The sequence below is a fragment of the Ornithorhynchus anatinus genome, chromosome 13 (genome assembly GCF_004115215.2).
Source record: "Ornithorhynchus anatinus isolate Pmale09 chromosome 13, mOrnAna1.pri.v4, whole genome shotgun sequence".
In the NCBI taxonomy this organism is placed as follows: domain Eukaryota; kingdom Metazoa; phylum Chordata; class Mammalia; order Monotremata; family Ornithorhynchidae; genus Ornithorhynchus; species Ornithorhynchus anatinus.
In genome coordinates this window covers 25,682,970-25,696,989 of record NC_041740.1, presented here as the reverse complement: position 1 = coordinate 25,696,989, position 14,020 = coordinate 25,682,970, and the positions used below count along the sequence as shown (strand labels likewise).

Below are 14,020 nucleotides of genomic sequence, written 5' to 3'. Positions count from 1 at the left end.
GGGGTTCACACTTTTATTCGCCACAGGCCTGGGAGTCAGAAGGACCTGGGGACTAATCCCAGCTCCACCACTTGTCTGCTTTGTGACCTTGGACAAGTCACATCACTTCTCTGGGCCTCAGTTGCATCATCTGTAAAATGGGGACTAAAACTGTGAGCCCCACGTGGGACAGGGACTTGTATCTACCCCTGCATATAGTAAACGGTTAACAAACACCATAAAAAGAGATGTCTGCCGTAAAGTAATGAAAATCAATGTTCTTCTAGGAAAAAGGGCAGTAAGTGCTCGGTAAACATGAATTGATGTGGATAGAATAAGAAGCAAAAGTTACCTCATCTATCTTTTTGATCATTTCCTTCAGCGTCGGGTCTTTCCCCTGAAGGAAGCGTGCTCTGTTCACCCCATTAGGGTTTATAAACTTTTTCTCCAGGACTCTGATCCTGTCTCTACATTGGGAAAACTGTGGAATTAGAAAAAAAACAAACGTGACTGCCAGGAGCCCAGTGTGCTGGGTAGCAAATCAATCAATCCATGATATTTATTGACCACCCACTGTGTGCACAGCCCTGTGCTAAGAACTTGGGAGAGTACAATAAATAGTGTAACTTTGCTAACTTTTCTATAGGATTGGGGCTGTTGGCTTCAGTTTTCATGCCGGACATCTCAATGTCACCAACAAGACTGATATCAGCACCGACCATTCTCCTTCTAGTAATAACTGTGATAATTATGGTATTTGTCAAGCATTTCATTCAGGCCAAATAGCATACTAAGTACCCGGATTGATACAAGACGATCAGGTGGAACACAGACTGTGAGCCCCAATGGGACAGAGACTAAGTAGGAGGGAGAATAGATACTGAATCTCCCTTCTAGATTGTATACTCAGTATGAGCAGGGAATGGGGCTGTTATATTGTCATGCTGTGCTCTCCAAGTGCTTAGTACAGTGCTTTGCATGCAGTAAGTGCTCAGTAAATAAGATTAACTGACTGATTTCACAGATGAGGAACCTGAGTCACACAGAAGTTGAGACTTACCCGAGGTCAAGTGACAGAGTGGGGATTTGAGCCCAGGTCCCCTGACTCCCTTTCTACTAGGCCATGAGTGAATCTCACCATCATGTCGAACGATATTGTTCCATGAATCACCTCATGGGTGCTTAATAAAAACCCAGGAACCAAGCTAATAGGGGCCACAGTAACAAGAGAAGTAGTGTGGTCTAATGGATAGAGCACAGGGCCTGGGAGTCAGAAGGACTTGGATTCCAATGCTGGCTCCTCCACTTGTCTGCTGGGTGACCGTGGGCAAGTCACTTCATTTCTCTGTGCCTCAGCTTCCTCGTAAAATGGAGATTAAGACTGTGAGCCCCATGTGGGACAGAGACTGTGTCCAACCTGATTTGCTTGTATCCACCCCAGTGCTTAGTACAGTGCCTGGCACAGAGTAAGCACTTAACAAATACCACAATTATTATTATTATTGTTAATAAATAATAATAATCTCCATTTTACAGATGAGATAACTGAGGCACAGAGAAGTTATGTGACTTGCCCAAGGTCACACAGCATTTGAGAACTTACCATGTGCAGAGCACTGTGACTAAGTGCTTGTATATATGAATGTACATACATACCCTTCCCCAGATTCATTTTCTCTCTCTCTCTTTCTCACACACACACGCGCGCACACACACACACACACACACACGAGTTTTTGGAAATGAACCTGGGTTTTGTCCCATTCAGAACCAGTCAGAATCACAAGATCCCACATTTAGCATAGTTTGGAGCAGCAGGAAGTAGGAGTCTCATGGTTATCTTTTCCTCGGTTGGGAGACAGTGAAAGAGAGGGAGTGGAGTGAGGGACAATATTATGTAATGAAGAAAAGTTCCAAGGGTAATGAAGATAAAAGAACCCCAGTGTGCCCTCCACCCTTGGCAGTGAACTAGGAAAATCCCAATTCAGTAGCAAACAGCTGCACAAAGAACAGAGAAAGATTCTTTACAAGCACAGTGCATCTTGACTCCAGTTGAGAGTTGACTCTTTAAGCTTGATACTTAAAACCTAGTCCCCAGATTCTCTTGGAAAAGAGTATCGAGTAATTTTCAAGATTCCCCCCTCCCCCCCAGCCATTTCTTACTTCAATCAATTGACTGACTGATTCTGCCCCTCTAGACTCTAAGCTTGTTTTGGGCAGAGAACATGTCTACCAACACTGTTGTATTGTTTGCTCCCAAGAGCTCAGTACAGTGCTTTGCACACAGTAAGCGCTTAATAAGTACGGTTGATTGATTGTGGTCTGAGGTGACTTGGCTAAGGTCAACAGCAGACAAGTGGTGGAACCAGGATTAGAACCCAGGCAACCAGTATGCAAGCTTCCCTATCATCTCTCAATGGAGTGGGATGGTCTTGGGAAAGTGTCCATTAAGTGTGATGGGGACTGTGGAAGTTTTGCTGCCTAGGAGGCGGCATTGAGAGGCATCAGGTGGGGGAGGTTAGAGATTAAATCAGAGAAGGCTTCCAGGGAGAGAGATGTGATCTCAGAAAGGTGAAGAGAGAGATGGTTGATCATCTTCCTCCCGGAATAATGTTGATGACAGGATTCGATTTGATCAGTTGAGCCCCAGAGATTTTGTTGAAGCAGTTGCACAGTTATCAAGTGGTCAAACCCAGGAATGGCCAGCTTCATGAGTGAAGGCTGGGGGGCTCCTTTTGCCTCAAGGGAGCTAAGAGTGCTCAGCCTTGGCGATTCTGCATGCCACTTCGAGAGTGGGTGGCCTGGTAACCTCCTGTAGCCTCCTGGGGCCTGGTCGAGTTGGGCAGTCTCCTGCCTGAGGGAGGGGAAGTTCGGGAAGATTCCAGCTCCCTGGGCTCTTGGTTTGGGTTAGGCCATTTCTTCTTTGGGAGACGAAATACGTTTGTTCCGAGTGACTATTGGAGACAGCCCCATTTGTTATGTGGCATAAGTAAGGGAAGGAGAGAGACGCTGGAAGGTATGGGGCTCTGCCCCACAGAGTCCCATTGCCTTATTGTGGGGGCAGACACCAAAATCATTCCATTCCGGTTTAAGACGATGGGAAATATTTGTGTTCTCGGGCAATCTTTAACTGACCCCAGGGAAGAAAGATGAATTCACTCAGATGCCTGTGGAGGGAGAGGTGATTTGGGCATATTGACAGTTGCTTGGGGTCACTGTAAAGTGGGGATTAAGACTGTGAGCCCCAGTGCTTAGTGCAGTGCTCTGCACACGGCAAGCACTCAATAAATATGATTGACTGACCTGTGTGCTAGAAGGTAGAGGAGGGGTAGAGTGTATGAAGTGAGCATTCTTGGCTAATCGAGTGGGCTGGTGGCTCTCTGTCAGGCTGGTTTAGCACAATTTGGGGGCAGAGTGAAGGGGGCACTTTCATGCTTGCCCATGATAAGCTCTCTGTGCCCTGATAGACATTGGGATTGAGTACTGGGGAATCTGATGGGGGCAGAAATAAGCAGTTGGTCTAGAATCCATCAGACCTGGTTGGATACTGGGGTGTCAGGGGAATAGGAGAATCAGATATGATATCAGTAAAGTTGGAATGGCTCAAATCTCACCTGTTTCTCTGTCAAAATTATATCTATTCATAAAAATCCAAATAGTAATAATGATGGCATTTGTTAAGTGCTTACTATATGCAAAGTACTGTTCTAGGCACTGGGGAGGATACAGGTGATCAGGTTGTCCCACTTGGGGCTCACAGCCTTAATCCCCATTTTACAGATTAGGTAACTGAGGCACAGAGAAGCTAAGTGACTTGCCCAAAGTCACACAGCTGACAAGCGGCTGAGTAGGGATTTGTACCCATGACCTCTGACTCCCAAGCCCATGCTTTTTCCACTGAGCCATTTCATTTCTCTCTGTCTGGGTCTCTCCTCCCCACCTCCCTCCCATTAGCTATTACTCCTGAACTTTCAGAATGTGACCCATTCTGAAATGGGGTGGAGAAGTCAATCAGACTTTGGCCTTGAACAGTTTCCATTTTAGGCATCAGTCACTGCCTGTTCTAAATGCCAACTGAAAAACAAAAAAACCCCAAAAAAACCTCTCTCCCTGCTCAGACATTGAGTTCTTAAACAGCAAATGCTCCATCACTGCGAATCACAAGTTCCTTTTGATAGAACTATTAGCTGCCTTGATGGATTTAGTCAAAACTAAGAATATCACATAGCAGTAAGGATACTTATAGAAAAACTGTAAGCTGGTGATAAGGTCAAAACTCAAATGTGACATTTCAGAAAATAGCAGAAGAATGCAAGGAATTGAAATTTGTTAACACTCTGGGTTTCTTGAAACTGAAAACAAGACAGCCAAAATAGTGTACTCTCTAGATGAACTTTCTCCTGGGATCGTTTTTTTTTTTTTTAATGGTATGTATTAACCACTTACTGTGTGCCAGACACTGAACTAAGCATTCTCAAAAACCTGAATAAAGAACTTGATTCTGCCCTGGGGAGGTTGCGGGATGGGGGTGTTCACAGGGAAGCACTGAAAACTGGGTTGCTCTGAGGCTCAGATCTTTGAACTCTTTATGGGTTTGGAGTATGCTGAGGCTGCCACTGGGGGAGTCTTCTTTTTTTTTTTAAAAAAAAAAGGTATTTGTTAAGCTCTTACTATGTGTCAGGCACTGAATAAGTGCTGGGGTAGACACAAGCCAATCAGGTTGGACACAGATCATGTCCCATTTGGGGGGCTCACAGTCTTGATCCCCATTTTACAGATGAGGTAACAGACCCAGAGAAGTGAAGTGACTTGCCCAAGGTCACCCAGCAGTCAAGTGGTGGAGCTGAGATTACAGCCCAAGTCCTTCTGACTCCCAGGCCTGGGCTCCATCCACTAGGAAACGGGTCTTTTTTCCAGATGCAGGTGCTGCCAGGGAGACCCAACCCAAGTTGAGCTGGACCTGTTTTAAGATCCTCTATGGGGAGGAGAGGGGGAAGAACAGGGAGGTTGGGAAAACAATTTAGGAACCTGCTCCTACCTGGGGGGTCCTTAGAGCAGCCCCACAGAAGCCAATTCAAGCCCTGACAGATCATGGAAACCTCACGTTCAGGCCCATAAAACTCTAGGATTCAAGCCACTAAGGCAGTTATGCAGAAGCAGCGTGGCCCAGTGGAGAGAACCCAGGCCTGGGCCTGGGAGTCAGAAGGACCTGGGTTCTAATCCTAGCTCCGCCGCTTGTGTGCTGTGTGGCCCTGGGCAAGTCACTTAACTTCTCTGTGCCTCAGTTCCCTCTTCTATAAAATGGGGATTGATACTGTGAGCCCCATGTGGGACAGGGACGGTGTCCAACCTGCTTTGCTTGTAGCCATTCCAGGGCTTAGTTCAGTGTCTAGTGCTTAGTAAGTGCTTAACGAACACCATAATAATTATTATTAGGAGGCCAGAGCAGCCTCTAACCTTTAACCCAACCCCATCCAACTCCTCCCCCATCACGAACAAGGGGACACATACCCCAGGCTCGATGGGGACAGAGGACAAATTCCATTCTCCTCACCCTTCTTCCCACCGACAACCTGGATTTTCCTGGGGGAAAATCTGCTTGAGAAATGTGGCTTGCAACCTTAATTCATAAGAATGTAAACTGGGTCAGACCAACAATCCATCCAGCAGAGCTCAGTCTTTGACTGAGTTGTAGAGTCACTTTCCCTGCCCACAGCGACAGTCTGGAGACAAACCTACAGTCTAGGATTCTATTTTCACGGTCCCTCACTTTTCCCTTTTCATCCATAGCTGTCCTTCCAGTATCACAGTATAGAATGCTTGTTCTGGAGTTTATTCAATTCCCTCTTGAAATTGCTGCCTGGGGTAATGAGCTAATTCCATATGCTTACCATCCACCGTGTGAAGAAGTTTTCCTTTGGTTTTCAAGTTTCAATATTTGCAACACTTCCCTGTTCTGGTGTAGTGTGGTTTGATGAACAGTAATTCTGCTGTCTCCTTATCCACATACTTCTTGATTGCTTAGACTTCAAACATGACCCTGTTCTTCCTCCTAATTTGTCTTTGAGCCCCAGTTCGGACAGGGACTGTGTCCAATCTGAATAACTTGTCTCTACCCCACTACTTACAACAGTGTTTGACATATAGTACATCTCTACTTGGATGTCCTACCGTCACCTCAAACTTTACATATCAAAAACAGAACTCATCTTCCCATCCAAACCCTGTCCTTTCCCAGACTTTCCCATCACTATAGACAGCACCACCATCCTTCCTGTCTCACGAGCCCATAACGTGGCGTTATCCTTGACTCGTCTCTATTTAACCCATCACTAAATCCTGTCAGTTAGACCTTCATGGCATTGCTAAAACCAGCCCTTTCCTCTCTATCCAAACTGCTACCACATTAATCCAATCACTTATCCTTCCTACTTTGATTACTGTTTCAGCTTCCTTGCTGGCCTTCCAGCCTCCTGTCTCTCCCTACTCCAGTACATACCTCACTCGACTGCCCGGATTGCTTTTCTACCAAAATGTTCAGGGCATGTTTCCCCTCTCCTCAAAAACCTGCAGTGGTTGCCCCTCCACCTGCACATCAAACAGAAACTCCTCACCATTAGCTTTAAAGCACTCAATCACCTTGCCCCCTCACCTCTCCTCACTACTCTTCTACTACAACTCAACTTGCACACTTCGCTCCTCTAATGCTATCATTCTCATGGTACCTTCATCTCGTCTATCTCACCAATCACCTCTTGCCCACCTCTTGCCCACCTCCTGCCTCTGGCCTGGAATGTTCTCCCACTTCATATCTGACAGACAATGACTCTCTCCACCTTCAAAGCCTTACTGAAGGCACATCTCCTCCAAGAGGCCTTACCTAAGCCCTCCTTTCCTCTTCTCCATCTTCCTTCTCTGTCATCCTGACTTGCTCCCTTTATTCAACCCCCCTCCCAGCCCCACAGCACTTATGTACATATCTGTATCTTATTTATTTATATTTATGTATGTCCCCCTCTCTAGACTCTAAGTATGAGTCACGTGTGTTGATTTTACCTTGTCTACTATACTTTCCCAAGCTCTGAGTATAGTGTTCTGCACAGAGTAAGTGGCTCAATAAATACTGATTGAACTGTCCTGGGCTCTCTCCCAAGCCAGATTGTAAGACTGTAAGTTCCTTGAGGCCAGGAATTGTATCTACTCTATTGTGGACTCTCCTGAGCTCTTAGTATAGTGCTGTGCAACACAGAAAACTAACGGCTACCCTCATTCTCTTCTGAATCTTGTAAACTCTCTTACTCCTCCACCATTCAACTATAAGTTAAGTAGGTGGGAAATTAAGGTCCCAAGCTTTCCTCCTTTCAACCAGTCTGTTTTGTGACATCATCCATCTGATGGCACCACATAGTGTTTCGGTTGGTAAATTTTGCTCAAGGTGATTGAAATCTGGTTTAGCACTTTGGTAGTTTCTATACTCTCACTGCAGAAGACTCCCGTTTCTCAAGATTCTCTCGAGATGCCTCAGCTTAAATAAACACTTTGTTGTCATTGCTAAAAAAGCAACCCCAATTCAAAATAATTTTGCTAAGTGTTTTTTTTTAATGGTAGTTGTTAAGTACTTACTCTGAGCTAGGCACTGTGCTGTACTGTAAAGAAGCAATGTGGCCTAATGGATAGAACACTGGCCTGGGAGACAGAAAGACCTAGGTTCTAAGGTGGACCCCACCACTTATCAGCTGTGTGACCTTGGGCCAGTTACTTCACTTCTCTGGGCCTCAGTCACCCTCATCTGTAAAAATGGGGATTAAGACTGTGAGCTCCATGACGGACAGGGATTGTGTGTCCAACGTGACTACCTTGAATCTACCCCAGCGCTTAGTACAGTACCTGGCACATAATAAACTCTTAGCAAATACCACAATTATTATTGCTAAGTGCAGGGGTAGATATAAGTTGATCAGGTCCAACATAGGCCGTATCCCTCAGGCTCACAGTGTAAATCCCCATTTTATAGATAAGGGAACTGAGGCATGGAGAAGTGAAGTGACATGCCCAAGGCCAGATAGCAGACACGCAGAGGAGCTGGGATTAGAAACCAGGTTCTTCTGGCTCACAGGCTCGTGCTCTATCTGCTAGGCCATGCTGCTTCTCATTTTTAATCCAATACCCCAATCCAGTTGCCACCGCCTATTTTCTCTAATGAGATTTCCATGATCTGACATAAAAAACCCTCTGCTGGAAGAGAGGAGGTCTGGATTCTAGTTGTAGCACTGACTGACCTGGGTCAAGCCACGATGGGGCCTCAGTTTCCCCATCTATAAAATGGAGATAATAGAACCATTTTTTAATGGTATTTTTTAAGCATTTACTATGTATCAGACACTATACTAAGCACTGGGGTAACTACAAGCTAATCAGGTTGGCCACAGTCCATGTCCCACCATGGGGCTCCCAGTCTTAATCCCCATTTTTGATGGACCTCTAGACTTTAAGCCTATTGTGGGCAGGGATTGTCTCTCTACTGCTGTATTGTGCTTTCCAAGTGCTTAGTACAGTGCTCTGCACACAGTAAGCGCTCAATAAATACAAATAAATACAATGAATGAGGAAACTGAGTCACAGAGAAGTGAATGACTTGCCCGGTCAAAGAGCAGACATGTAGTAGAACCCAGATTAGAACGCAGGTCCTTCTGACTCTCAGGCTCGGGCTCTACTCACTACAGTACTCTGTGTCTCGTGGTTTTTTAGAACCTGAGATTTCTTGATGCTGGTATGTTGATTAAAAAGCTATGAAAGAGCCCCAGCGAAGGAGGGCACAATGAAAATTAAGAAGCTACTCAATGTGAAAATTCACACCTGGCTTGACAAATGAGAGGAAAAAAAAAGATCAATCCCTAGTCCCCCCAATCTCAATTTAAACTTCACCTGAATCTGAAGCACCACCAGGTCTGCATCCAGGACTCTTTTCAAAGGCAACATTTTTTGGGACAGATTAATCTGTCTCTGCTTCTCGGCAATCTTCAGCTTCAGAAACCTGATCTTTTCTTCCAAGCTGTGCATCTCGATGTCTCCGTTTCGGCTCATCATCTCTTGAATGTTGATTTTTTCATAAAAAATGCATACTTCTTCTTCCCGCTCTATCAGCAGGACACCACTGTGGAAGATTCCAAGGGACCGGCCTGTTAGCTGATGGGTAGCGTCCCCTCCTCTCCCCATACGCCCTGCAAAATCTCTTGAACCCATAATACAAACAGCCATTTGGGAAACCTAGAAGACTATGTGCAGGCTCATAATCGGTGGATGATAAATGCAGTTCTCTGGGAAGACTTGGTAGGAAAAACCGAATGAGATTTCCGAGCGTGGTCCCCAGTGGCTGGATTCAACTCCCGCACCGGCGGCCCCGTTTACCTTTTGTTTCGGCTCTGAACGGCTTGCTCGTATTTCTTGCGCAGCTGCACCATCTCCTCCTCAGCCAGCGTGACCATGTTAGAGAGTTTGTCCATGTTGAGCAAATGCTGCTCCCTCTTTTCTTTCATTTCCTGGAGCACCATCATGATCTTGCACACGTCGTTTTGCATGCTCTCTTTGATGGTGACATTGTTGGCATGTTTCAGCATGCAATTCTGGAGCTTCCTTGAAAAACAATAACGGTGATGGGATCTGTTTCAATTTTTTACAGGAACTTTTTCTGAAACAATGGAAGGATATTGTTTATTTCCCCCTTATACCCTCCAATGAGGGGGAAAATCTTCACCAAGAAGTCAGATTCATGATACACAACTATGGGAAGATGTCCATTGTCCTCTCCCAAACAATGCACACAATAAGCGCTCAAAAGATACCATTGATTGATTATAGAGTTTACTTCTAAATGATTTATATTACTATCATCCCCTCTAATAATAATTATGGTATTTGTTAAGGGCTTACTATGTTCCAGGAACTTTACTGAGTGTTGGGGTGGATACGCACAAATCAGGTTGGACACAGCCTTTGTCTCACATGGGGCTCACAGTCTCAATCCCCATTTTACAGATGAGGTAACTGAGGCACAGAGAAGTGAATTGCCCAAGGTCACCCAGCAGACAGGCGGTGGAGCTGGGATTAGAACACAGGCCTTCCTGACTCCCAGGCCCGGGCTCTATCCACTAGGCCACGCTGCTTCCCTGATTGAAAGATGGACTTCAGAGAGGTTAAATTGAAGACACTTGAAACAATGGAGGCCAACCAATTGCGAAGCTGGAAGTCCAAAAAAATGTTAAACTGGTGTCAGTTTGTCATGGAAAAACATTCTGTGAATGCCAAGTAGCTGGCCAAGTCAGCCTGAGCCTGAAACCACCTGTTTTGAGTGGCGTGAAATTCTCCAGTATTGTCTTCCTGCCTACCAAAACAGTTCTTTGGTCATATTTCTGGATAGGATGACTAGGATAGGAAGTCCACTTGTTGAATCTGGGCAGCCCTGGGTGGTCTGTGTCTGCTCATCAATTAATCAAACAGTGGTATTTAGAGAGCATTTACTGCGGGAGAGGACAATGCAATAGAGTTGGTAGACATGATCCCTGTGCACAAAAAGCTTACAGTCTAGACGGAGGCAGAATGAATTACAGATATGAGAAATGGCAGAGAGTAAGGATCAATTAAGCAATCAATTGCATTTATTGAGTGCTTACTATATGCAGAGCACTATAGTAAGCACCTGGGAGACTACAATATGACAGAATGGGTAGGCACTTTCCCTGCCCATAATGAGCTTACATTCTAGAGGACATGGACATAAAGAATAGTGCTCAGTGCTTAGAACAGTGCTTGGCACATATTAAGTGCTTAACAAATACCATCATCATTATTATTATAACTGCTGTGGGGCTGGACTCCTTTTCCCCTCTGGGTGCTAGTCTGTCAATCAATCATTTATTGAGTGCTTACTGTGTGCAGAGCACTGTGCTAAGCACTTGGGAGAATACAAAATATAACAGACACGTTCCCCATCCACAATGAGCTTACTGTCTAGAGGGGGAGACCAACATTAATATACATAAATACAAATATTTAGAGGGATGCAAGGGGGTCGAGACCCTCCCCTCACCCTTCTGTCATCCGCCCGGGGATCTGGCCTTCCATGACCCTTCCCTGGGTAGCTGCAGACCAGGGAACAAGGATGGGGGTGGTGGGCAGTAAAGCCCATGAATGCTGACTAGCAGATGGGTGGGCTGATTGCAAGGTTCTCAGGCTGGTGTCTCAGTGGGGAGCAGTAGTTCACAGCTCCAGAAACATCACCCCCCGACCTCCTGGCATTCTCTTTCCAAGCTTTTGTTTATTGCTAAATGTGAGGTTTGCCTCCGTGTTCAGAAATTGACACTGCCAGCCAAAATCCAATGGCTTGCAGACAAAGCACCTCATCGGACATCAATCACCTCAGAATTTCAAGTACAGATATATTCCTAAGGCCCCTCTTTTGTTGGCAGGAGACACAGGATAATTAAAATGGCCTGCTTTAAACTCCTCCTTTAAATTCTTTTTCCCTGAGTGATTTACAATAACATGGGAAGAATGAGCAATAAGAGAAAGTGAAACAAGAGTATCAAGAAATTTCTAGAGGTAAAGTATGACAGAAAGTCTAACTTTGTAGAGGACACTATGTTTGTCTAATCCCTTACCTTTCTTGGCTTAATCAATCATATTTATTAAATTCATACAATGTGCAGAATACCAATCTAAGAGCTTGGGAGAGTACAATATAACAGAGTTGATAGATACATTGCCTGCCCAAAGTCTTACCTTTCTTGGATAACTGCATTGTTTCTTAAAATTTCCAGTTCGTTCACTGACATTTTATATCTCTCTTTTATTTCATTTACTCTCTGGTGAGCAGTATGAAGTAAGTTAACAAATTTGTTTCTCTCATTCCGAACAGTATCATAGAGTTTAGCAAACTCTTTGAGTCTGGAATAAACACAGAGTGTTTGGAGAAGATACAATTAAGCAAAACCATTTGCATTTTTCTTTGAGGGGGTTACACCACTGAATTTTACCTCTTATGAATTTCACATTTTTTCTTCTTATATATCCTGATCTCCAGATCCTTGGATTTGATTTCTTTAGTAACGTTGAAATGTCTCTGCTGAAAAGGGAAGAATTACGGACATTTTAAACGGGACTTGCAAAAAGGCATAGCCCTAAAAATGGCTGTCATTGTGTTCGTTTAACTCATGGTTAATTACCACTGATTGAAGATTATCGATCAGTAAGTGATGTTTACTGAGTGCTTACTGCATGCAGAGTACTGTCCTAAGCGCATGGGCGAATACAACCAGCAGTTGGGAGACACGTTCCCTGCCCACAGCAAGCTAGAGGACTATACTTAGGGAGGCTCGTAGTCTATGATAGGTGACTCCTTCCTATTCATTCATTCAGTCATATTAATTGAGCCTTACTGTGTGCAGAGCACTATACTAAGCGCTTGGAAAGTACTATTCAGCCACTCACATCACTATGAATCAGAATCAGAATAATTCCCTGGTTAGGCTCCCAGGTAGCTGGTGTCCAGCCAACAGTTGCCCTGACCACTTGTCTTTATTTGGCTATCTTTACAGTGCTTAATGTGTGCAGAACACTGTGCTAAGCACTTGGAAGAGTATGATAACCAAGCTGGGAGACGCATTCCCTCCCCACCACGAGCTTCCAGTCTAGAGGGGGAGACAGACATTAATAGAAATAAATACATTATAGATATAGGACATAAGTGCTATGGGAGGAGCAAATAAAGGAAGCAAATAATTATGATGGCATTTGTTAAGCGCTTCCTATGTGCCAAGAAATGTTCTAAGCACTAGGATAGATACCAGGTTATCAGGTTGTCCCAAGTGGGACTCACAGTCTTAATCCCCATTTTACAGATGAGGTAACTGAGGTACAGAGAAGCTAAGTGACTTGCCCAGTGTCACACAGTTGATAAGTGGCAGAGCCAGGATCAGAACCCACGACCTCTGACTCTCAAGGCCGTGCTCTTTCCACTAAGCCAGGGCGATGTAGAAGAAAAGAAATGACTAAAATGTTGATAGATCAGCAGAAAATTGAGTCTCAAGAATGATGTTCTGGGCTGGACCTGGCCACAGTGTTCCGTGACTAGTTTTACCTGGGCTTTTATGAAGTCTTTAGATTTCTGTTCCCTCTCATCTGCTTTGAGTTGAGTCAGACGAAGAAGGGTGGCTACCTGCTCCCGAAGGTATTCATGCTCTTTGAAAAGCTTGGCTTCTTCTGCAATGCAGTGTTCTAACAGGTGGGTCTCCACATCTGTTAGGAGTCTCTGGTGGGAAAGAGAGCACCGTGATCATAAGTGATTCTATTAAATGACCCAGGACAGCATTGGTATAAAAAAAATATATAGAAATATATATCTCTATATAGATATCTTCCTATCTACAGATCTATAGATATACATACACATGTATATATGAATATATGTATGTACACACACATATATGTGTAAAGGACACCTATGCACACATATGTACGTGTGTGTGTAAAGCTGTTCTTCATTTTCAAAGATGCTACTGACGATAGGATTGTATTAAGGTGTATGGATTGTGGCTATAAAGACAGATATATGATTAATTCCCCCTGCCACATGGTTTGCACTTCCTAGTAGATTCTTGCTGTGCTACTGGACTTATCTCATACGGGGCTTATGACTAGCTTTTCTCTATGTAGTTTGTATCTGAACAGGATGAAAGTAAAATGTGTCAGAGTGGAAAAGACAACAGGTGCTGGAGAATGGGGGGAATGGAAGTGGAAGCATTTAAAACCATGGTGACTCTTTGAAAACTATGGGGATAGGTGAGCGTGCAGGCCTGAATGAGGGGTCGTATAGTTGGGGGGGAATGGGTGAGAGCTTCCCCACACCAAAACACTGCAGCCCCCTGGCCTGGTGGGGGTAAGGGGAAAGAGCTGGAGGGGCAAGACTTTAGGAAGGGTCTCCCCTTGCAATCCCTTGCAACCCCAACCCCTACCCAGAGAGGCCCTTCTGGCTCCTCTGCCCCAC

At 44.7% G+C, this 14,020-nt stretch overlaps 1 protein-coding gene across 1 annotated transcript in view; it reads right to left on the bottom strand.

Moving 5' to 3' along the window:
* CCDC146 (coiled-coil domain containing 146) overlaps nucleotides 1-14,020 on the bottom strand; it is a 92,381-nt gene that overhangs the window by 6,641 nt on the left and 71,720 nt on the right. Inside the window, exons 11-16 of the mRNA XM_029077780.2 lie at nucleotides 13,115-13,285; nucleotides 12,012-12,100; nucleotides 11,758-11,922; nucleotides 9,388-9,612; nucleotides 8,905-9,133; nucleotides 332-460 (exon numbers count right to left, since the gene is read on the bottom strand). Coding sequence (XP_028933613.1) covers nucleotides 332-460; nucleotides 8,905-9,133; nucleotides 9,388-9,612; nucleotides 11,758-11,922; nucleotides 12,012-12,100; nucleotides 13,115-13,285 — 1,008 coding nt within the window. The remainder of the gene's footprint in view (nucleotides 1-331; nucleotides 461-8,904; nucleotides 9,134-9,387; nucleotides 9,613-11,757; nucleotides 11,923-12,011; nucleotides 12,101-13,114; nucleotides 13,286-14,020) is intronic.